The 21,786-nt window shown below is 33.3% G+C and overlaps 1 protein-coding gene across 2 annotated transcripts in view; it reads left to right on the top strand.

The window, feature by feature from the left end:
• The first annotated feature begins 5,950 nt into the window (after positions 1-5,950).
• The window catches only part of LOC135133765 (arf-GAP domain and FG repeat-containing protein 1), a 64,050-nt gene continuing 48,214 nt past the window's right edge, over positions 5,951-21,786 (top strand). For both annotated transcript variants that reach the window (XM_064062267.1, XM_064062268.1), the window contains exon 1: positions 5,951-6,163. In XM_064062267.1, coding sequence (XP_063918337.1) covers positions 6,000-6,163 — 164 coding nt within the window. In that variant the 5' untranslated portion in view covers positions 5,951-5,999. The remainder of the gene's footprint in view (positions 6,164-21,786) is intronic.

Below are 21,786 nucleotides of genomic sequence, written 5' to 3' on the forward strand. Positions count from 1 at the left end.
ATTGTGAATTAATTATAATTATTTTGAGTAACTTATTTCAAGCATCACGCGTTGGCCGTTTTAGTAGTTTTTTGCTTAGCTAAAGTCTAGCCCATTTATATCTGTCCATTTGATAAAAAATAAGAGTATACTGCCCTGTTTGATTTTTTTCTTCAATACGGGTATTTATTTATTTATGACTTTATATTATTATTCCACGAACACCTACATATAGATAAGTATTTTTTCCTTTCGCGCTAGCCTCCGTTTCAACAATTTTTGAACATTTTTTTGGAAACTTTTTGAAAAAATATTTTGCCAATTTTCTGGATTGTTGGAATTAGCAGAATCAAAATGACATACAATTTTTATACTACCTATCAAGAATTTTCTATAAACTACTCCCTTTTTCCTTTCAAATAGACACCATTTGGAAAATTTTTGGAAATTATTTTTCTAATTTTCTCGCTCATTTGCAGACAGTTCGAAAATTACTTCAGATTTGTAGCTTGGCAGAAATTTTCCAATAGCTCAACGCTGTTTTTGTTTCGAATGCCTAGTTTGAAATATTTTTTTGAAAATTTTTGGTAAATATTATCTGCGTTTTCTATGTCATTTCAAGGAATAGAACAAATATATACGCAAAATATTAATCCATGGAAAACTCTATATTTAAATTAGTATTTTTCTTTTCGCATAGCTGGCATTTTAACAATTTTTAGTTTTTTTTTTGAAAATTTTGAAAAAATATTTTGCCCTTCTCTCGATTGTTGGAATGAACCGAATCAAAATGACGCCAAATTGACGAAGAAAAGAATTCTCTATTAACTAGTGTTTTTTCCTTTCAAATACACACCATTTTAATATGTATTTTTGAAAATTTTGGCAATTATTTTTCTAATTTTCTCGCTCATTTGCACAGACAGTTCGAAAATTACTTCAGATTTGTAGCTCGGTAGAAATTTTCCTATAGCCCAATGTTGTTTTTTTTTTCGAATGCCTAGTTTGAGACATTTTTTTGAAAATTTTTGGAAAATATTTTCTCCATTTTCTATGTCATTTCAAGGAAGAGAACAAATATAACCTCAAAATATTAATCAATGGAAAACTCTACATATATTTAAATTAGTATTTTTCTTTTAGCATAGCTGCCATTTTAACAATTTTTAGATTTTTTTTGAAAATTTTGAAAAAATATTTTGATCTCTCGATTGTTGGATTGAACCGAATCAAAATGACGCCAAATTCACAAAGAAAAAAATTCTCTATTAACTAGTGTTTTTTTCCTTTCGAATACACACCATTTTAATATCTATTTTTGAAAATTTTTGGAATTATTTTTCTAATTTTCTCGCCCATTTGTACAGACAGATAGAAAATTACTTCAGATTTGTAGCTTGGCAGAAATTTACCAATAGCCCAACGTTGTTTTTTCTTTCGAATGTCTAGCTTGAAACATTTTTTTGAAAATTTTTGGAAAATATTTTGTCTATATTCTAAGTCATTTCAAGGAGTAGAACAAAAATGACCTCAGAATATTAATTCACGGAGAACTCTATAAATTAGTATTTTTCTTTTCGCATAGCTGCCGTTTTAACAATTTTTGGATTTTTTATGAAAATTTTGAAAACATATTTTGCCCATATCTCGATTGTGGGAACGAACCGAATCAAAATGACGCCAAATTCTTAATCCACAAAGAATTCTTTATTAACTAGTCCTTTTTTCTTTTCAAATAGAGACCATTTTAATATGAATTTTTGAATTTTTTGGAAATTATTGTTGTAATTTTCGCGGTCATTTGCAGAGACAGTTCGAAAATTACTTCAAATTTGTTTTTTTTAATGCCTAGCTTGAAACATTTTTTTGAAAATTTTTGGAAAATATTTTGTCTATTTTCTAAGTCGTTTCAAGGATTAGGACAAAAATAACCTCAGCATATTAATCCACGGAGAACTCTATAAATTAGTATTTTTCTTTTCGCAGTGCTGCCGTTTTAACAATTTTTGGATTTTCTATGAAAATTTTGAAAAAGTATTTTTTTCCCTTATCTCGATTGTTGGAATGAACCGAATCAAAATGACGCCAAATTCTTAATCCACAAAGAATTCTTTACTAACTAGTCCTTTTCTCTTTTCAAATAGAGACCATTTTAATACGAATTTTTGAAATTTTTGGAAATTATTTTTCTAATTTTCTCGGTCATTTGCAGAGACAGTTCGAAAATTACTTCAGATTTGTACCTTGGCAGAAATTTTCCAATAGCCCAACGTTGTTTTTTTCTTTCGAATGCCTAGTTTGAAACATTTTTTTGAAAATTTTTGGAAAATATTTTCCTATTTTCCAAATCATTCAAGTCGTAGAATAAAAATGACCTGGGAATATTAATCCACGGAGAAATCTATAAATTACTCCGAGTATTTTTTCCTTCTGCATATCTGCCTTTTTAACAATTTTTGGAATTTTTTTTTGAAAATTTTGAAAACATTTTTGCCGCTTGTCTCGATCGTTGAGATGAACCGATTCAAAATGACGCCAAATTATTAATCTACAAAGAATTCTCTATTAACTAGTCCTTTTTTCCTTTCAAATAGAGACCATTTTAATATCAATTTTTGAATTTTTTGGAAATTATTGTTCTAATTTTCGCGGTCATTTGCAGAGACAGTTCGAAAATTACTTCAGATTTGTTTTTTTTTAATGCCTAGCTTAAAACATTTTTTTGAGAATATAATTCATGTATCACATGACCTCATTTCTTCCAATAGAATTTGTTCATGCCCTTAGTTACATGTCTATCACAGCGAGAATATAATTCATGGATCACATGACCCCATTTCTTCCAATAGAATTTGTCCATGCCCTTAGTTACATGTCTATCACAGCGATAATAATTTTATTGCCTTATTGTGGTCTGTTGCTACCTAAATTTAAAAACTGTCAAATTTGACAAATTTTAGAATTTCATAAATTTTTTTGTCTATTATGGCTTGCCAACGTTGGGAGCAAGCTCAAAACGACGAAATCAATTCTATTATCAAAAAATATGTTCATTTATTATATTCTCATGTTGAATATAACTCGTGATATGATTAATAATAATCGAAGATTGGCTCGTGAAACCGAAGCAGCACATTCAACTCGTGCTTCGCACTCGTTGAATCTGCAGCTCGGTTTCACTCGAAATATTATCGATAATAATCATATCACTTGTTATATTATAATTGATAATAATTTGATTGCCTTATTGTGGTCTGTTGCTATCTAAATTTAAAAACTGTCAAATTGACAAATTTTAGAATTTCATAAAGTTTTTTGTCTTTTATGGCTTGCCAACGTTGGGGGCAAGCTCAAAACGACGAAATCAATTCTATTATCAAAAAATGTGTTCATTTATTATATTCTCATGTTGAATATAACTCGTGATATGATTAATAATCGAAGATATGGCTCGTGAAACCGAAGCAGCACATTCAACTCGTGCTTCGCACTCGTTGAATCTGCAGCTCGGTTTCACTCGAAATATTATCGATAATAATCATATCACTTGTTATATTATAATTGAAAATTTTTGGAAAATATTTTGTCTATTTTCTAAGTCGTTTCAAGGATTAGGACAAAAATAACCTCAGCATATTAATCCACGGAGAACTCTATAAATTAGTATTTTTCTTTTCGCAATGCTGCCGTTTTAACAATTTTTGGATTTTTTATGAAAATTTTGAAAAAATATTTTTTTCCTTTATCTCGATTGTTGGAATGAACCGAATCAAAATGACGCCAAATTCTTAATCCACAAAGAATTCTTTACTAACTAGTCCTTTTCTCTTTTCAAATAGAGACCATTTTAATACGAATTTTTGAAATTTTTGGAAATTATTTTTCTAATTTTCTCGGTCATTTGCACACACAGTTCGAAAATTACTTCAGATTTGTAGCTTGGCAGAAATTTTCCAATAGCCCAACGTTGTTTTTTTCTTTCGAATGCCTAGTTTGAAACATTTTTTTGAAAATTTTTGGAAAATATTTTCCTATTTTCCAAATCATTCAAGTCGTAGAATAAAAATGACTTGGGAATATTAATCCATGGAGAAATCTATAAATTACTCCGAGTATTTTTTCCTTCTGCATATCTGCCTTTTTAACAATTTTAGGATTTTTTTTCTGAAAATTAAAAAAAAATGTGCCCCTTATCTCGATCGTTGAGATGAACCGAATCAAAATGACCCCTAATTATTAATCCACAAAGAATTCTTTATTAACTAGCCCTTTTTTAATTTCAAATCGAAATTTTTAATATGTATTTTTGGAAATTTTGGAAATTATTTTGCAAAATTTCTCGGTTATTTGAAGACACAGTTTGAAAATTACTTCAAACTCGTAGTTTAGAAGAAATTTTCCGATGGCCTAGCCTTTTCATTTTCTTTTAAATAGCCAGTTAAATTTCTTTTGCAAATGTTTCCAAAATATTTTTCTTTCCTATAGCCGCCTTTTTAACAATTTTTGGATTTTTTTTTTATTTTGAAAAAATATTTTGACACCTATCTCAATTGTTGGAATGAACCTAATCAAAATGACCCAAAACTATTAATCTACAAAGAATTCTCGATTAACTAGTTATTTTTTTCTTTCAAACAAAGACCATTTTAATATGTATTTTTGAAAATTTTCTCGGTTATTTGAAGATTAATAGTTTCAAAATGACTTCAGATTCGTGGTTTAGAAGAAATTTTCTAGTGACCTACTGTTTTATTTTTCTTTTAAATAGGGGTTTTCAATTTTTTTTTTAATTTTTTAAAAATATTTGCCCCAGTTTCTAAGTTTTTTAAAATTGTTTTTACGTTATTAATACACCATAAACCCATATTTTTCTCTTTCATAGCCACCCGTTTAATATAATTTTTTGAATTTTTTTGGAAAATTTTAAAATAAAATTTTGGCATTTTTCTCGGTTGCTGGAATGAACAGAATCGAATTGACGTTAAATTACTAATCTACAAAGAATTCTCTATAAATTAGTCCTTTTGGAGACCATTTTCGCATTTTTTTTTTGAAAATTTTTGGAAATCATTTTTAAAAATTTTTATTTGCAGACAGTTTGAAAATTACTTGGGATTCGTAGCTTAGAAAAATAGAAAAAAATCCACCAGCCCAGTATTTCTTTTTTTTTTTTGAAAGGGGTGCGTTCAAGTTCTTTGACATTTAAAAGAATTATTAACGATGTTTTAACCTCACTCAAGTTTTCCCACATTTTCCCCCAATGTCTGTAAAAATTAACTTACACCCAGCAATTTTCCAAAATGTGTACTAGCGAGTGGACAAATAGAAGACAAATGATACCAGGATCATTGTCAAGTTTGAAATTGTTTATAAATTTATAATGTCATTTGCATAAAATGTCAAATATTTCAGTAATTAATGAATAATGAAATATATCGCGTGATTGGTTTCAGTTGGTATCAACAAATATTTCTGAGTGTTTGAAAGTGACATGGTGCCAAGTATTTGACTCACCAGGTTCGGCAATAGCAGCCCAAGAAAAATTGGTTAATTCCATTACCAACTTAAACAGAATTTGCAAAAATAATAATATAATAATAATATAAAAAATAAATATAATAAAAAAAAGTTAGAGAAATCTAGTTATTGTTGTTTCCGTACTGAAATAAAACAAAACCCCGAAAAAGTTTTTTCGTGTTACGCTTATGTCTAGAGATGGTTTCTGCGTTTCTGTGTCGCATTATTTGATTAATTTCGTGAAGCTTTCAGGTGTGGTGACGCTACTCGAACTTTATTTATACAAACTGCGTGGACTGCTTAATTTTCGGTTTTTAAATTTTCCCAAATTCCAAAACCCAGCCAAAAATAAGACGCTCCGCCACTGCCTCCCTCCGTTGCCCAAACATCCACTAGAGGCCGCCTCCACTTTCAAAACTTCTACCGCTCGCGGCGCTGCCGTCGCCAGTCAGCTGTGACAGTTCGACGATTGTCAGTTGCGCGAGGCGAGTGTTGTGGTAAGAATGGCTTCGTCACGTAAAAAGCAAGACGAGAAAAATCTCAAGACGTTACGCGAACTGGGGGCCCAGCCCCAGAACAAGTACTGTTTCGACTGCAACCAGCGCGGCCCCACCTACGTCGACATGACCATCGGCTCCTTCGTCTGCACAAAGTGCTCCGGAATGCTGTGAGTACCGTTGATTGACAACGCTTTGACAGGTGATCCCGATGTTTATCATTCCCTTTGTCGAACGCCCATGGCCGTTGGCGGCGTGCCATGCCTTTGTGAGAGAAAGGCGCCAGACGGGGCTATCTCGTGCCCTCTGACCGCGGCGACACCGCTTCCCTCCGGAAAACTCAAAGGGGTGCACCTGCCGTTGCCCCTTTCTGCGGTTACGGACGAATTTCGCAACGTGATTATAATTGGATTAAGAAAACACGTTTTACCGTTTGTACTTTTTGCGCTTCCTGCGGTCGTCATACTCGCATGGGTTTGCTCTCCAGAAATGTTAAGTGAAGGAACTCTTGTTTGTGCAAGTGCAAATTTGTTTTCATTAGCGATCGGTTTGGGTAAATATAAATAGCACATGTTTCCCAATTAACATGTTTTACAAACAACTTTGTTTTACTTCGGAGTGTTTGTTTGGTTTGGTTCTGTATCTTGTAGATATCCGAGGACGTGGATAGAATTGAGTCACTTCATGAAGTGGTTTTTATTCCGGCGAAGACAGGTGGGATGGCGGGAAGGTTTTGTCGTGAAATGCGCTTTCGTTCTGATTCGGACTGACTCATTTTTAAATCAGATTAGTCAGCTTATGAAAGTTTAATGCATAACCAATTCCCCATAAGGCTTAGTTAAACAGAACTGGAAAAACTTGGCCATACCAGGAAATGTATAAAATGTTCTTTTGGACGAAATTTAACAGTGTTATTAAAGTACCGTAAAAACGTCAGGTAGGAATATACAAGGTGTTTGATGTCAAGTGATTGGTTAAAATTACCTCACAACCAGTGTCCGTTAAGGTGGATTTCCTGTAACTGTCAAACACTTCGCCTACTTTGTTTCATTGATTAAATACATATAGATAGACCCATGCTATTGTTTGGAGCGAACAGGCCAACGGCCGGCGAACAAGAGATGGCGCACCAACAGTCGGCCGTCAAACGCCGGCGAAAAGCTTGGACACCAATCGCGCGCGTAGATAACCCAAATCGCAGCAACAATACATTTAATAAAGCTACCACTCGACAGAGGGCGACGAAAACAATGTGTAAAAATCTCATAGTAACCATTTATATAATTTGCAACGTTGCCAGATGAGCCTAGCACAACTCTGCCGTTATTTCTAGTCGATTAGATTTTATTTCGTTTAAAAGTTTCTGGTGAATAAATGGAATTATTATAATGAATAAACAATACAAACAAATTATTACTTGTTATTTTAAATACTTGTTAGTGTTGATGAAAACATAAATGGTAATTAAAGTTATTCTAAATACGGTCCGGTAGCTCAAATTTTACAGTACGAGTGATATGTTTCAGGACGAGTAGGTAGCCGAGTCTTTAATTTCGAAACGAGTACTGCGAAAAGAGTTACCGGACGTATGTTGTTATGTATTTTATTTCATACTGTCAACATACTTTTTTATTCGATAATATTATTATTATTTTGAGAAAAAATCCAAATCGAGTCACTTTTTCTGACATCGTTAGCAACCGCTCTTTGGTAAATGTTTTAATTTGTTTATTCGTGCAAATCAGCATCATATGTTTAAACACATAGTACTTATAACACTTTACAGGACTTATTGTTTTGTATAATCCGACTCGATGGACGAATGTTTTGTGCAATCCGTCTCGAAGGACCAATGTTTGTGCAACTCGGCTCGTCCTACCAATATTTTTTTTAATCTGGTTGATACGACAATGTGATACCGAATTGTACTTTGATATTGCTCCAAGGACCTTTGTTTTCTTGCGTGCGAGATAATAGACAGCGTTCGGTTTCGATGTTTAATACAGGACGGTTACAGAAATACTAAATTTACATTTGTATTTACAATAACAGGTAAAGCAAAAGAGACCCAAAAGGGTCAGTGGCCACTTCCGGAAATGGAACACTTGTCCTTTTTGGCTCAATTTTATCGGACTTGTCCGTTTTTTTGATTTTACCGGAATCGTTCGATCCAGTAAAACGTCAAACTTGACATAGTATAAAGTAAAATAAATAAATTTTATTCAATTTTGACATGTAAACAAACGTTTATTTTGCCGTCAGTAGGCCACTAAAGCTTTGGTTTATCCGGTAGCACCATAAAATTTTTAAACCGCTAGCGAAATAAAATTTTTATTTTGCTGTTTTAAAACCATGGTTACCATTTCTGTAATTTCTCCAATGCCTTGCTGCTCTTTCCATCTAAGGAACTTTTGATACACTTTCTGATTTGCTCTTTTTTGGGAGCAAGTTTTGCCGTTGGAATCTTGCATGATTTTGCAATTTTTCGATAATTTTAGTTTGTTTAAAATAAACAAACACCGTCGCCAGAGTCACATACTACACACACACACCTGATATTGTAACCTAAATTCTACGCATATAAAACTTTTATTTGGTCGCTGTCAATTCTGACGTTTCTCGAATGTGAACTTTGAATCACCAATTTTTTCACAATTTGGGACTTGGGGTTGTCAAAATTGAATAAAAGTTTGTATTACACTCGCGGTTAAAATGAATGTGTAACTCGTGGTCTTAAGGCGCTCGCGGCATACGCCGCTCTCGCCTTAAACTGGCCGCTCATTAAACATTCACTTTAACCGCTTGTATAATAAATAACTATTATGATGTAAATACAATTAAGTATATCGATAATTCGCTACTGAAAATTTATTGAAATATAATTTGTGTTAAAAAAAGATTTTTGTGGTTTTATGGTTTATTAACATAATTTACTTATTTGAAATTAAATATTTTTAATACATAGCACAAGTTCTTGATATTCTTTATTTTTATTCCAAGTAATAATTGTGTTTCCTTTAGTTTTAATCAAGAAAATTTTTCGGTTATTATCTAACATACTTTTGTACATTAAGAAACTCCATTCCACGTCGCAGGACGTTACAGGACAATATTTAAATAAATAAAGAAGTCGTTTTATGTGTTTTAAAATTCACTCTGATTTCCGGACTTTAGACTTTTTGGTGTTTCACTTCGGGACAAGAACTAGTCGTATCTCAAAGAAAACAAACAATGGAATATACCGTATTGTACCTATATTTCATAGTAAAAATGTCTAAATTTTTTTATGAAGAGACAGACTGTTCTAGGAAACTTTACTAAATCTTTTCATTTACGAGCTATTGAAAGTCCGCCGGTCTCACTGATACTTCTTACTTGGCTCCTACGAATGAAGCGAAAAATGCACAGATTGAAAATATAGTAAATGGGGTAGTATGTATGCGTGATATGTCGTTAGACATTAGGTATTTTGCAAATAAAATTTATTTCATTGAAAACAGAAACAATAAAAAACATATCTGTACAAGTTTGGAATCGATATGGCCAGTTGTTTAGAATATGCAAATATGCTTTTGTTCGTATTTACAATTATTACGAAACGGGTTATCAAATAATCTACTTTCACATGGCGAGACTTTCAAGCGGCCGAAGAATTAAAAACCATAAATTTTCATTGAAGAAACAAACTCTTCCAAGAAAATTACCAAATCTTTTAGTTTACGCACTATTGGACGAGCACGCCTTAAAACGGTCAGTATACCTAATCGCATTATTCCATTGATACCTACCTACCGAAAACGTTGCCAGATGAGCCTAACACAAATTTGCGGATATTTCTCGTCAACCAGATATTATTTCATTTAGAAGTTTCTGGTAAATAAATGGGATTATTGTAATGAACATATAAAACAAATAAATTGTGATTATTATTTGTTGTTTTAACCCATTAGACGCTTATAGGCTTATAAGCATACTTTTCTTGAAAAATCGGTAATAAATTCAGTGAAACATCTTTGTGCCTTAATTCCTATTGGTAAACTGGGATTTTGAATAGAGGTCGCAGGAAAATTTTGTATGGTTTTATGGTTTATTTACATAATTTTCTTATTTACAATGAATGTTTTTGATATATAATACAAGTTCTTGATATTATTTATTTTAATTACATTTAATAAACCATAAAACCAAAAAAATCTTTTTTTAACACAAATTATATTTCAATAAATTTTCAGTAGCGAATTATTATCGATACAATTAATTGTATTTACATCATAAAATTTATTTATTTTACTTCATACTATGTCAAGTTTGACGTTTTACTGGATCGAACTATTCCGGTAAAATCAAAAAAACGGACAAGTCCGATAAAATTGAGCCAAAAACACGGAGGTAGAAGAGACACTCTTCTACCTCCGTGGCCAAAAAGGACAAGTCTTCCATTTCCGGAAGCGGCCACTGACCCTTTTGGGTCTCTTTTGCTTTACCTGTTATTGTAAATACAAATGTAAATTTAGTACTTCTGTAACCGTCCTGTATTAAACATCGAAACCGAACGCCGTCTATTATCTCGCACGCAAGAAAACAAAGGTCCTTGGAGCAATATCAAAGTACAATTCGGTATCACATTGTCGTATCAACCAGATTACAAAAAATACTGGTAGGACGAGCCGAGTTGCACAAACATTGGTCCTTCGAGACGGATTGCACAAAACATTCGTCCATCGAGTCGGATTATACAAAACAATAAGTCCTGTAAAGTGTTATAAGTACTATGTGTTTAAACATATGATGCTGATTTGCACGAATAAACAAATTAAAACATTTACCAAAGAGCGGTTGCTAACGATGTCAGAAAAAGTGACTTGATTTGGATTTTTTCTCAAAATAATAATAATATTATCGAATAAAAAAGTATGTTGACAGTATGAAATAAAATACATAACAACATACGTCCGGTAACTCTTTTCGCAGTACTCGTTTCGAAATTAAAGACTCGGCTACCTACTCGTCCTGAAACATATCACTCGTACTGTAAAATTTGAGCTACCGGACCGTATTTAGAATAACTTTAATTACCATTTATGTTTTCATCAACACTAACAAGTATTTAAAATAACAAGTAATAATTTGTTTGTATTGTTTATTCATTATAATAATTCCATTTATTCACCAGAAACTTTTAAACGAAATAAAATCTAATCGACTAGAAATAACGGCAAAGTTGTGCTAGGCTCATCTGGCAACGTTGCAAATTATATAAATGGTTACTATGAGATTTTTACACATTGTTTTCGTCGCCCTCTGTCGAGTGGTAGCTTTATTAAATGTATTGTTGCTGCGATTTGGGTTATCTACGCGCGCGATTGGTGTCCAAGCTTTTCGCCGGCGTTTGACGGCCGACTGTTGGTGCGCCATCTCTTGTTCGCCGGCCGTTGGCCTGTTCGCTCCAAACAATAGCATGGGTCTATCTATATGTATTTAATCAATGTTTGTTTTCACCATATTTTTGCAATAGAGGCCAAAAGTAATCGAACGAAAAAAATTTGTTTAGAAGGATTATAACCTTAAGTGCGACACTTGAAGTTTAGTCAAAAATTAAGACAAATTCTATTTTTGAAAAAGAACTACTTTCTATCGAAATATGCTTGATATAGCCATAATTTTTTCGCCACTTGCCGTCCGTACCAAGGATTCCTAGGCATTTCTAAAAACTTGCAAATTTGTTAAAAAGGCCTTTTCATGTCCTATTTACCAACAATTTTTTATGTAACCTACTTCATGAGAAATTGAAATTTTACGATGTTTCTAAGATACTCCATTATATACTTAATTGGTTTCCTATATTAATATTTTCTGTGTAAAATTTATACCATATGATCGAAAAAACTTCTCGAGTAAGCCATGAAATTCATTTTAAATTTTAAAGTATGTAATTATATTGGCAACACCATCGTACTCCTTGTTCGATTAACATTATTATTTTTAAAATCCATTCCAGGGCCTACTAGAGGACTTTTCTTTCGTTCTTTCCTTCATGTTTTCTCGACGTTTCGCGACCCCTAGGGTGCGAAAAAATAGGTCTCTCATCTGTCTGTGTCGATTTTTATTAGATAGATATTCTTCGAAATTACTGGACCGTTGCCAAATTTTAGGTGTATGTTAAAGCTATCGTGTAGGTGGTGAATCGTAACCCAAAATTTGTGTAATCATCTCCACCAACAATGTGACGACGTCAACTTAACATTTTACATTGTAAATGTAATTGTGGTTTATGAATCCACCTTGAGTTTTATTTTAGGCGTCCAATTTTTTTCAAAAAGTCCAAATTATGCAATATATTTTATACCAGTAGAAGAGCAAGTCTGAGGAAACTGTTCAGTGATGGCCGAATTTAGCGGGTTCGATCTACTCATGGGTCACTTTTTTACACTGACTAATGCTATCTGTATTTCTATTTCCCGATCGTAAGCGTAATCGGACGATTGGCTTCTTTCATGTTTTCTCAACGTTTTATGATCCCCAGAGTAGGAAAATATAGGCCTACATTTCCGTGTGTCTGTCTGTCGTTTGTCCGGATTTTTATTAGTCAGATAATCTGCGAATGTACTAGGCCGATTGTTGCCAAATTTTGTATTTATGTTAGGAATATCATATAGATAGTGAAATGCTAACCAAAATTTGTCTAATCACCGTCACCAATAATGTGATGACGTCATTTCAAAATTATACATAGAAAATGGATTTTAAACTGTAAAATAACATAGTCCTACACATGTAGTTTATGACTGCGTTTTGAATTTTTACCCAAAACGTTCAGATTTTTGGAAAAAAATCTAAATTGTAAAACAACATTTTGCAATTTAATTTTGAATCTGCCAAACTGAATGATCTTGCAGATGTTTTAAATTTATGGTAAGCATAATAAATTTTTAATCAAAATATATTTGCTTATCCTCTCCAAAAAATTGATGACGTCATCTCAAAATTTTGCCGGCTAAATCCTATCTAAAATGAAAAAAATATGATCAGTGCGTGATTTATCATTGCATTCATATCTTTTAAATTTGCTTAAACAGGGTGACTCAAAAAAAAAGATTTAAAAAGGAACTGCAAAACCGAATCCTTTGAAATCTTGCAGATGTTTTAAAGATATCATAAGCATGGTAAATTTTTGATCGAAATGTATTTGCTCATCCCCCCCTAAAAAATTGATGACGTCACCTCAAAATATTGCTTCATATACCCATCTTAAATGCTTATTTTTAATATGTAATTAATATTTTTTGAATTTGCTTACCTATACAGTGTGTCTCAGAACAATTAATTACTGAGTTGTTAAAAAATAAATATCCAATCGGATTTAGGAATTTAACTTACTATGAAAATATGCAATTTAACACCTTTTAAATTTTACAAGTTTTTACAAGGTTAATAGGGGCAAAATCAGTTTTATCTTAGCAAGTGCTAGCCCCACCCACCCGCTCTCTATTTTCTCAGAGTTTGTCATTTACCAAGGTAAGTCTTATCTTAGCAAGTACTAGCCCCGCCCACCCGCCCTCTATTTTCTCAGAAGATATGGCGTTTGCCAAAATTAGTTTTATCTTACCAAGTGCTAGCCCCGCCCACCCGCCCCCATTTATTCAGACGATATGTCATTTGCCAAAATCAGTCTTATCTTAACCAAGTACTAACCCCGCCCTTTATTTTCTCAGGAGGTATGGCGTTTGCCAAAATCAGTCTTATCTGAGAAAGCGCTAGCCCCGCCCACCCGCCCCTATTTTTTCAGAGGATATGTGATTTGCCAAAATCAGTCCTATCTTACCAAGTACAAGCCCCGCCCACCCGCTCTCTATTTTCTCAGAGGTTATGTCATTTGCCAAAATCAGTCTTATCTTACCAAGTACTAGCCCCGCCCACCCGCGCTCTATTTTCTCAGAAGGTATGGCATTTGGCGAAATCAGTCTTATCTGAGCAAGTGCTAGCCCTGCCCACCCACCCATATTTTTTCAGAGAATATGTCATTTGCCAAAATAAGACTTATCTTAGCGAGTACTACCCTCTGAAGAAATAAGGGGCGGGTGGGCGGGGCTAGTACTAGCTAACATAAGTCTTATTGTGGCAGATCACATATCCTCTGACAAAATAGGGGGCGGGTGGGCGGGGCTAGTACTCGGTAAGATAAGACTGATTTTGGCAAATGACATCCTTTGAGAAAATAGCGGGCGGGTGGGCGGGGCTAGTACTTGCTAAGACAAGACTGATTTTGGCAGATGATATCCCCTGGGAAAATAGGGGGGCGGGTGGGCGGAACAAGTATTTGTTAAGATAAAACTGATTTTGCCCCTAAATCTTGTAGAAACTTTAAAGGTGCTAAATTGCAAATTTCCATAGTAACGAGTTAAATTCCTATTCTACCCGAAATGTGCAAAATATAGTTAGTTTTTACTTGTGATTTATCATTGCATTAATATATGTTACTGTAGGTGATCCAAAAAAAAATGAGTCTGTCAATTTATATTATTGATTAAATCAGGAACGGCTCACTTCATTTTCCCAGAAAATTTTATATAGTAGCAATATAATTTTTGACATCTAGTAGAGGAAAGGGGCATATGTAAACTGCGGCGCAATTAATCCTCTAGTCTTCCCCATCTCGTGTTGTAAGTTTCTATATGTACCATGTAAACTGCGGCAGATAATAAAAGCAGGTACCCTTGGTAATGGTTGTTGTCCACATTCCCATGACTGCGAATTATTGGAAACCCATTCCTTTTTCCATAATTCAAATAGATTTTTTTTGCAGTTGGCGCTCTAACAAAAGCTTGTGTAACATTAGTACTAACTAAATGCGTAACGCACTGCTTTTAGAAAAAAATTGATCGGAGGTTGTTTCGACAGAACTTCCCTCGCCCCTGAAGTGCAATAAAAAATATATAGCTTTTTCGAAAAAAAAAAAAAGATTTTGCGTATTTTTATTTTTTATGAGGACCCCTATAAGTTAAAATAAAGATTTATATGTAATGTAAAGAAGCGTGCTACGGGTATGTTTCAACCGAGTTTTTTTTATAAACTTTTGTGATGACGTCATCAACATTTTAGCAAAAACATGTAAATTAATTTGGATAGGTGCAGTGTAATAATAATAATAATAATAATAACAGTATTGTATTCCAAAATTTTCGGGAAAATGAAAATTGACTCATTCATTAATTTTTTTGAGTCACCCTGTATAAGCAATTTTAAAAAATATGAATGGAATCACAACTCATACTCATCATGTTTTACACATTTTCGATAGGAATTCTTTGACAAAATTTTCAGATGACGTGTAAATTAATTTGGATAGGTGCAGTGTAATAATAATAATAATAATAATAATAATAATAACAGTATTGTATTCCAAAATTTTCGGGAAAATGAAAATTGACTCATTCATTAATTTTTTTGAGTCACCCTGTATAAGCAATTTTAAAAAATATGAATGGAATCACAACTCATACTCATCATGTTTTACACATTTTCGATAGGAATTCTTTGACAAAATTTTCAGATGACGTCATCAATTTTTTGGGAAGGGATAAACGAATAAATTTTGAATAACGATTTACCATCATTACGATAACCTTTTAAAACGTTTGCAAAATTTCAGAGCATTCATCTTTTAAATTACAAAATTTAGAAGATGAACTGAAGAATCGGAAAATTCTAAAATCTAAATCGAAAAATTTTTAAAAATCGAGTGAAACAATGAAAAAATCGATTAATCGAGAAATTGGGAAATCAAGACATCGAAAATTTAGAAACGTCAAAAATTTTACAATCAAAAATTGAAAAATCGTAAAACTGAAATATCGGAAAATTAAGAAATCAAAAAATAAGAAAATCGAAGAATTAATAAATTGAAAAATTCCCAAACTGAAATATCGAAAAATTCAAACCAGAAATTGAAAAATGGAAAAATTATTCAATTTTGATTATTTTCCAAAAAATTCGATGTCTAGAACAAAAATTCAACACGGATTCATAAACCATAAGTTCATAACTGTGTTACTTTTTAACATTTAAATAACATTTATTCGACAAAATTGTAAAATGACATCATCAGCTCCTGGAGGGAGGCATGAACGGGTAAAGTTTGGTTCTAAAACATTTTGCAAGATCTCAAAGCATTCGATTTTGCAACTTAAAAATTAAATTGTAAAATGTTGTGATACAATTTTGATTTTTTGTCCAAAAATCTGGATGTCTAGAGTGAAAACTCAAGACGGATTCATACACCACAAGTGCAAGAGTATCTTATTTGATAAAATTTAAAAAAAACATGATTGTAAATTTTGGAGATGACGTCATCCCATTGATGGTGGTAATGATTAGTCAAATTTTGGTGAGCGTTAAAAGAAAATACAATATTTTTTTTTTTAAAGAATGCCGAGTAATTTAAAATTTAAAATTTTTGTTGGCAGTTACTCTAATATAAACATGGAATATTTTTCGCGTAATTTGCAGTAAGAAAGAATTCCAAGCATTGTCTAAAATAAACTTTCAAATTCCATTTATATACTTATTTTAGTTATATAACTAATACTGACCCGTGCCAATTAACCCTCGGTAAAAATATGACGACTGTAATTGAGAGAGCTGTAAGAAAACTAACAAAACATGAACCATAAACTTACCAAAAAAGTACTAAGTATATCAACAATTATTTGACACCATTTTGAAATTGTAAAAGTACGCCCCTGGTGTGGGATTCTACCAGCCACTGCTACAGTATCACTTGAGTTTATTTGATCAATTACTGCTGTCTTTAACTACACAGGGTAATTAAATTTTAATGGACACGGAAATAACGCTCCAAATGTAATTCTGTTTAAGTTGATTTCATTTCCGGTGAAACCGGAAATATTACAACTAGCAGTTTCAAGTTTACGCAGTTTCCATAGACTGGTTCGGATAAAAAAATTAATATTTAAAATTAAATAAATAAAATAAACAATTCAGTCGTCATAATTCAGACTTTTTTCAGAATAAAAAAAAATATGTAACATTTTTGCAATCTGGATGAAAATTTTACCTTTTATCAGTCTCGCTGTTGAAAAGCTACAATTGAAATAATCGCGCACTAAAATTTCGTATGCAAAATCCTTCCGACTGCGTTATCAGATAACTTTTGGCGCTTCCGGTTTGACCTAAATGTGTTAATTCCGCCGAACCGAAATCAAATAGCAGGTACCAAGTGACCCCGGTTTACTTTGAGGAATTTAAACAAACTTCCAAATTGGGTTAAATTAATATGCGATCGCATTGCAGATAACATGTAAAAAAGCCATTCATGTATGATTTATCCTCGAGTACACCGTGATAAGAGCCATTTTTATGCGTTGAAATAGGTGTTAATGATCCTGATTTCCGTCGACAATGGCCATATTTCCACAGCGCGCTCTAAATTGTTTAAACAAATTAGTACCTGTACGGAGAAAGTTGAATCATTTTAGGCGGTACGACGTCAACGCGTGGATTATGATGAATTAAATCGCGTTTGGTTTAAGAAAGTGGAAAAATGCGGGGTTTTGAGTGAGTTATTACGATAATTTTTGCACTGAGTGTGAATATCTTTGGTGAAACTTATGTAATTATGTGTGTCCGGTTAGAAAAGGAAAAGCGGTGCGATTTTCCTGCGAGGATTGGGCTTAATTGCTCAGATGATTGTAAAATTCCACTTTCCTGGCGCCAGGAGCGATATGGAATGGATATCTGATGTTTATAACGATTTGGTGGATTGTGGTTGGATGGAGCTCCAGACGCCGCAATAGCGGATTTTCCAGTCGATAACCTTTTTTATTTTCGTGTTTTTCTTGACCTTATTGTTTGATGTTACGTTTTAAAAAAGTATTCATCGTCGAAATTTGTTTTCTGGAAAAAAATAATAATTTATGTGCATGTTTATAAATCGGCTTGAAATTTTCGCTGGTAAATATTAATGCAACTGAACACGGTTTTCTAATTAAGAAATATAATTATTTTTTCCATTTTGCGCGAATTTACTTTCCTAAACCGACTTATTTCGCCCACTATGAAATTAAAAAAGCTATAAAAACGCTAAGTGAAACTTCTTCGATGCGTTCTCATACCGAAATAACGTTATTAATATTAATGGTACCACTGACAAGGCATCAACAATCAATTTGTCGCTATTTTAGGAATGACGACAACATTTAATATTAACGATAAAATTTGGAGTAGGTCAATATTGTCCAAACGTACGATAACGCGCCATCTTCTCACACCCGAACAATAAAATTTTCGCAGGATCGTCCGCTGGAACGACTCTTTCAGGTGTGGGACGTTCCGTTCCGGCGATCTCAACAATGATTCATATTTACAATCAGCGACACAAAGAGACAAATCAGGCCAAAGTTGGTCCGTCTATTAAACGTACGTCGTTATTCAACTCTCCTTGTAATTCACTTGATCGCCGAATTATATTTTTAAATTGACCAAGTAGTTGGGGAGTTTTCGGACGACGGCATTTGCATGCGGCTCATTCCGCGAATTTGCGGAAAATGGCACCGCGACACGAATTTGACGGGGCCAGACAACGTCAACGAAAGTGGTTTTGCCTAATTTGGAGCCATAGAACGGCTACAAGACTCTTGGTTGACAATTTTACACTATAACTCCATCTGTTCGGTAAACGGACTATAATAACCATTAAAAATGTAAAATATAACTGACGCACGTGTGGTGGTTTAACCAAGCGAAAATTCGGTCGTGAATCATGTGGTAGATAGCAGGAACGATCGGCGGCTCCCCTGCGGATTTACGTTCGTGAATTGTGGCCATGCAGGATTGTCCCCTGTGCAGGTGGTATCAAATATTGACGTTTACCGGGGGGCCACGAAGGCGATACCGAAGGTGCAACGAACTGCAACGGGAACGGTTGGATTGTGTCTCTGGTTGAGTCACCTTTTTTCGTTTTGTGTCGGTCGATTTGTGAAGGATTTTGTTGGTTAATAGAGGCGCACGTGGAGTGACGTAATGGAGGTTTTGGCCAGTCTGCGAGGGGAAGACGTGGTGTCAATGCTAGATGTGTGTGGAGATGAGGACCGCTGGCACCATTGCTTTGTATGGTGAGGTTGCAAAATTGGCTGCTCTAGACGGCGTTTTTGGTTAATGGAGTAGTGACCCGGTTTTGAGGATTATGAATGAATGGACGGGACTGGATTGAGCGCGTTTTTCGACTTTTTGTTGAAATGTGGCGTCTTGGAAGTTTGACCTTTACTGGATTGATGTATGGGAGGATCATCGATTTGCGATTCGTGATGTCCTAGACAAGAAGTGTTTCAGAGTTATAAAGTTAGTTGGAAGATGCGTAATGACAGGGAGAAGTTTCTTGTTTGTTAAAGCATATCACTATTGTCAGTTGTCATTTATTTAACATTTTGTGCAAATTGACTGCCTAGAGAGAAGAATGAGGTTAATGTACTAAGCAAGGATAAATAAAGAATAGCAATTTCATTAGCGCTTGTGTGGCTTCCCTGCTGGACCATCGAGCAGACTCGTCAGTTGGGACACGTATAAATTGCGTTAAACTGGACGTTAAATTACCTCTGCTGTGACTAAAATTTACTGCTGCAAAAAATTCGAGTGCGAGTTCTTCATTTCTAATAAAATTAATTTACTTCGAGTATTCAATTTCGTCTATTGACAAGATTGTTGCTTTAAGGAAAATTCACGTTCTTGGAAGATTTCAAAATATCTATAATCGTTAAAAAAACTGTTTTGCAATACGTTTTATTAAACAAATAAAATGACTGATATCGACTGTCTAAGTTATTAGTCTGCACATGAAAGTTTTATTTATTCAAAGATTATATAAAAATCTGTTTCGAAATTTTGGCAGGATATTATTTTTTTTGGGATTACGAAAGATGAATTAGAATTGATTTATTCATTCCTCCAAGAAATAATGACGCGATTTTGGTATATTGTTAAGAAAGTTTTCCATTAAATATTCAATAACATGTTCCTTGGTAACAACAAATACATATAATAAGAGATTCTAATTGAGAATTTAACGTTATTGAACAAATCCATTTTTTTCCAAATACGTTATTGTAAAATTTGACTTTTGTTAGCATGTGATGCAGAACGAGATATCAGCTACATTCTGGAAAATATTGCACAAAAAAATGTAACGTAGTCGTGATGAAAATCAAGACGGATTCATAAACCACGTGTACAGGAGTATATTATTTTATAAAATTTAGATAACCTTAACTCCGCAAGATGATGAGTGAACGTCATTACATTGTTCGTCGGGTCATAAAACACATTTTGGTTAGCGTATTATCATTTACACGATATTCTTAAAATACATGTAAAATTTGATAACAATCGGTCCTGCAGTTTGGGAGATCATCTGACTAATGAATTATCTGTGTAATAAAAAGTGACAGACGGATTGAAACGGGAAACCTATTTTTCGTATTTCTTTACAAAATATAATTCAAAATGATTCATGTTGTTGAATGGTACATTTCAAATCTCGAAAAAATTTTTAATGTAATTTCTATGGTTACACAAAGCAAGAAAAGAATACCAGAGGTAAAGTAGACCATTGTCATTTGTTCTTAGTTAGAAAATAAATCGTGTTTTTTTTTTAATGTTCTTCAGAGGGAAAATCACCTCTATCATGTAAAAACCAGTGGCGTTCGTGCAAGTGCAGACAAAATGAAATATATTTAAAACAGATAACGGAAAAAATGTATTCTTAGTAAATATGTACTTAACTTCAGATGTTTATGTTTACTTCGGAAGAATTCAACTATTAGCACGTACAGATAACAAGCATCAGCGGCGGTTGAAAGAAAATGAAATTTAGTTTTTTCTGTCTCCTCACAGCAGAGAAGAGAACTGATTACTTACCCCAAAAATCTAGATATCTAGGGTAAAAAAAAAAATTTCAAAGTTTCAAAGTTAAATTGCAAAAGTTGTTACACATTTTTTTTTTCCAAAGATGTGGATGTCTGGTGTAAAAAGTGTAGCAGTATTTTTATCTTTGTTTATAAAATTTAAATAACACTTACTAGCATAAATTTTGGGGAAGACGTCATCCCATTGTTAGTGGGAATGATTAAACAAATTTTGACAACAATCTATTTAATGAAAGTCGACACCGACAGACAGACGGAAACTCGAAAGGTACTTTTTCGTATTCGAAAGGTCATGAAACGTCGAGAAAATATGAAATTAGCTATTTTTCAGATGGACCTTGCTACCAGTACTTGCTTAGCTCGGAATATAAAAACTTATCCGAATTAGATATTTGTGTGTAATTTTCTTTTAAATTTTTTTGAAATTTTGAGGTATAATTTAGTACTTGCTAAAGATAAGACCAAGTTTGGCAAATTATATACCTTCTAAGAAAATAGAGGGCGGGTGAGTGGGGCTAGCACTTGCTAAGATAAGACTGATTTTGACAAATTCCATCCTCTAATAAAATAGAGGGCGGGGACAATATTAAGAGTATTCCCTATAATGAAGGTGGGTGGGCGGGACCATTGCTTGCTCATAAGAATGTATAAAAAAAGCGAAACTCCGCCCTGCCCACCTCCTTTCTCCATTTCACTGATTTATTTTATCCATCATCTAATGCTTTGGCAGAAAACAAAGTAAAAAATCATTAACACCATTAATATCTGACACATGTATTAAAGAAGGCTTTGTGTCATAGTAAAAATAGAAATATTCCGTGTTCTACTTTAATAGACAAGAAGTGAAATTAGATATT

The sequence above is a fragment of the Zophobas morio genome, unplaced genomic scaffold, assembly GCF_036711695.1.
Source record: "Zophobas morio isolate AGI-343-1 ecotype UQ-CSIRO unplaced genomic scaffold, CSIRO_AGI_Zmor_V1 ptg000022l, whole genome shotgun sequence".
Classification (NCBI taxonomy): Eukaryota; Metazoa; Arthropoda; class Insecta; order Coleoptera; family Tenebrionidae; genus Zophobas; species Zophobas morio.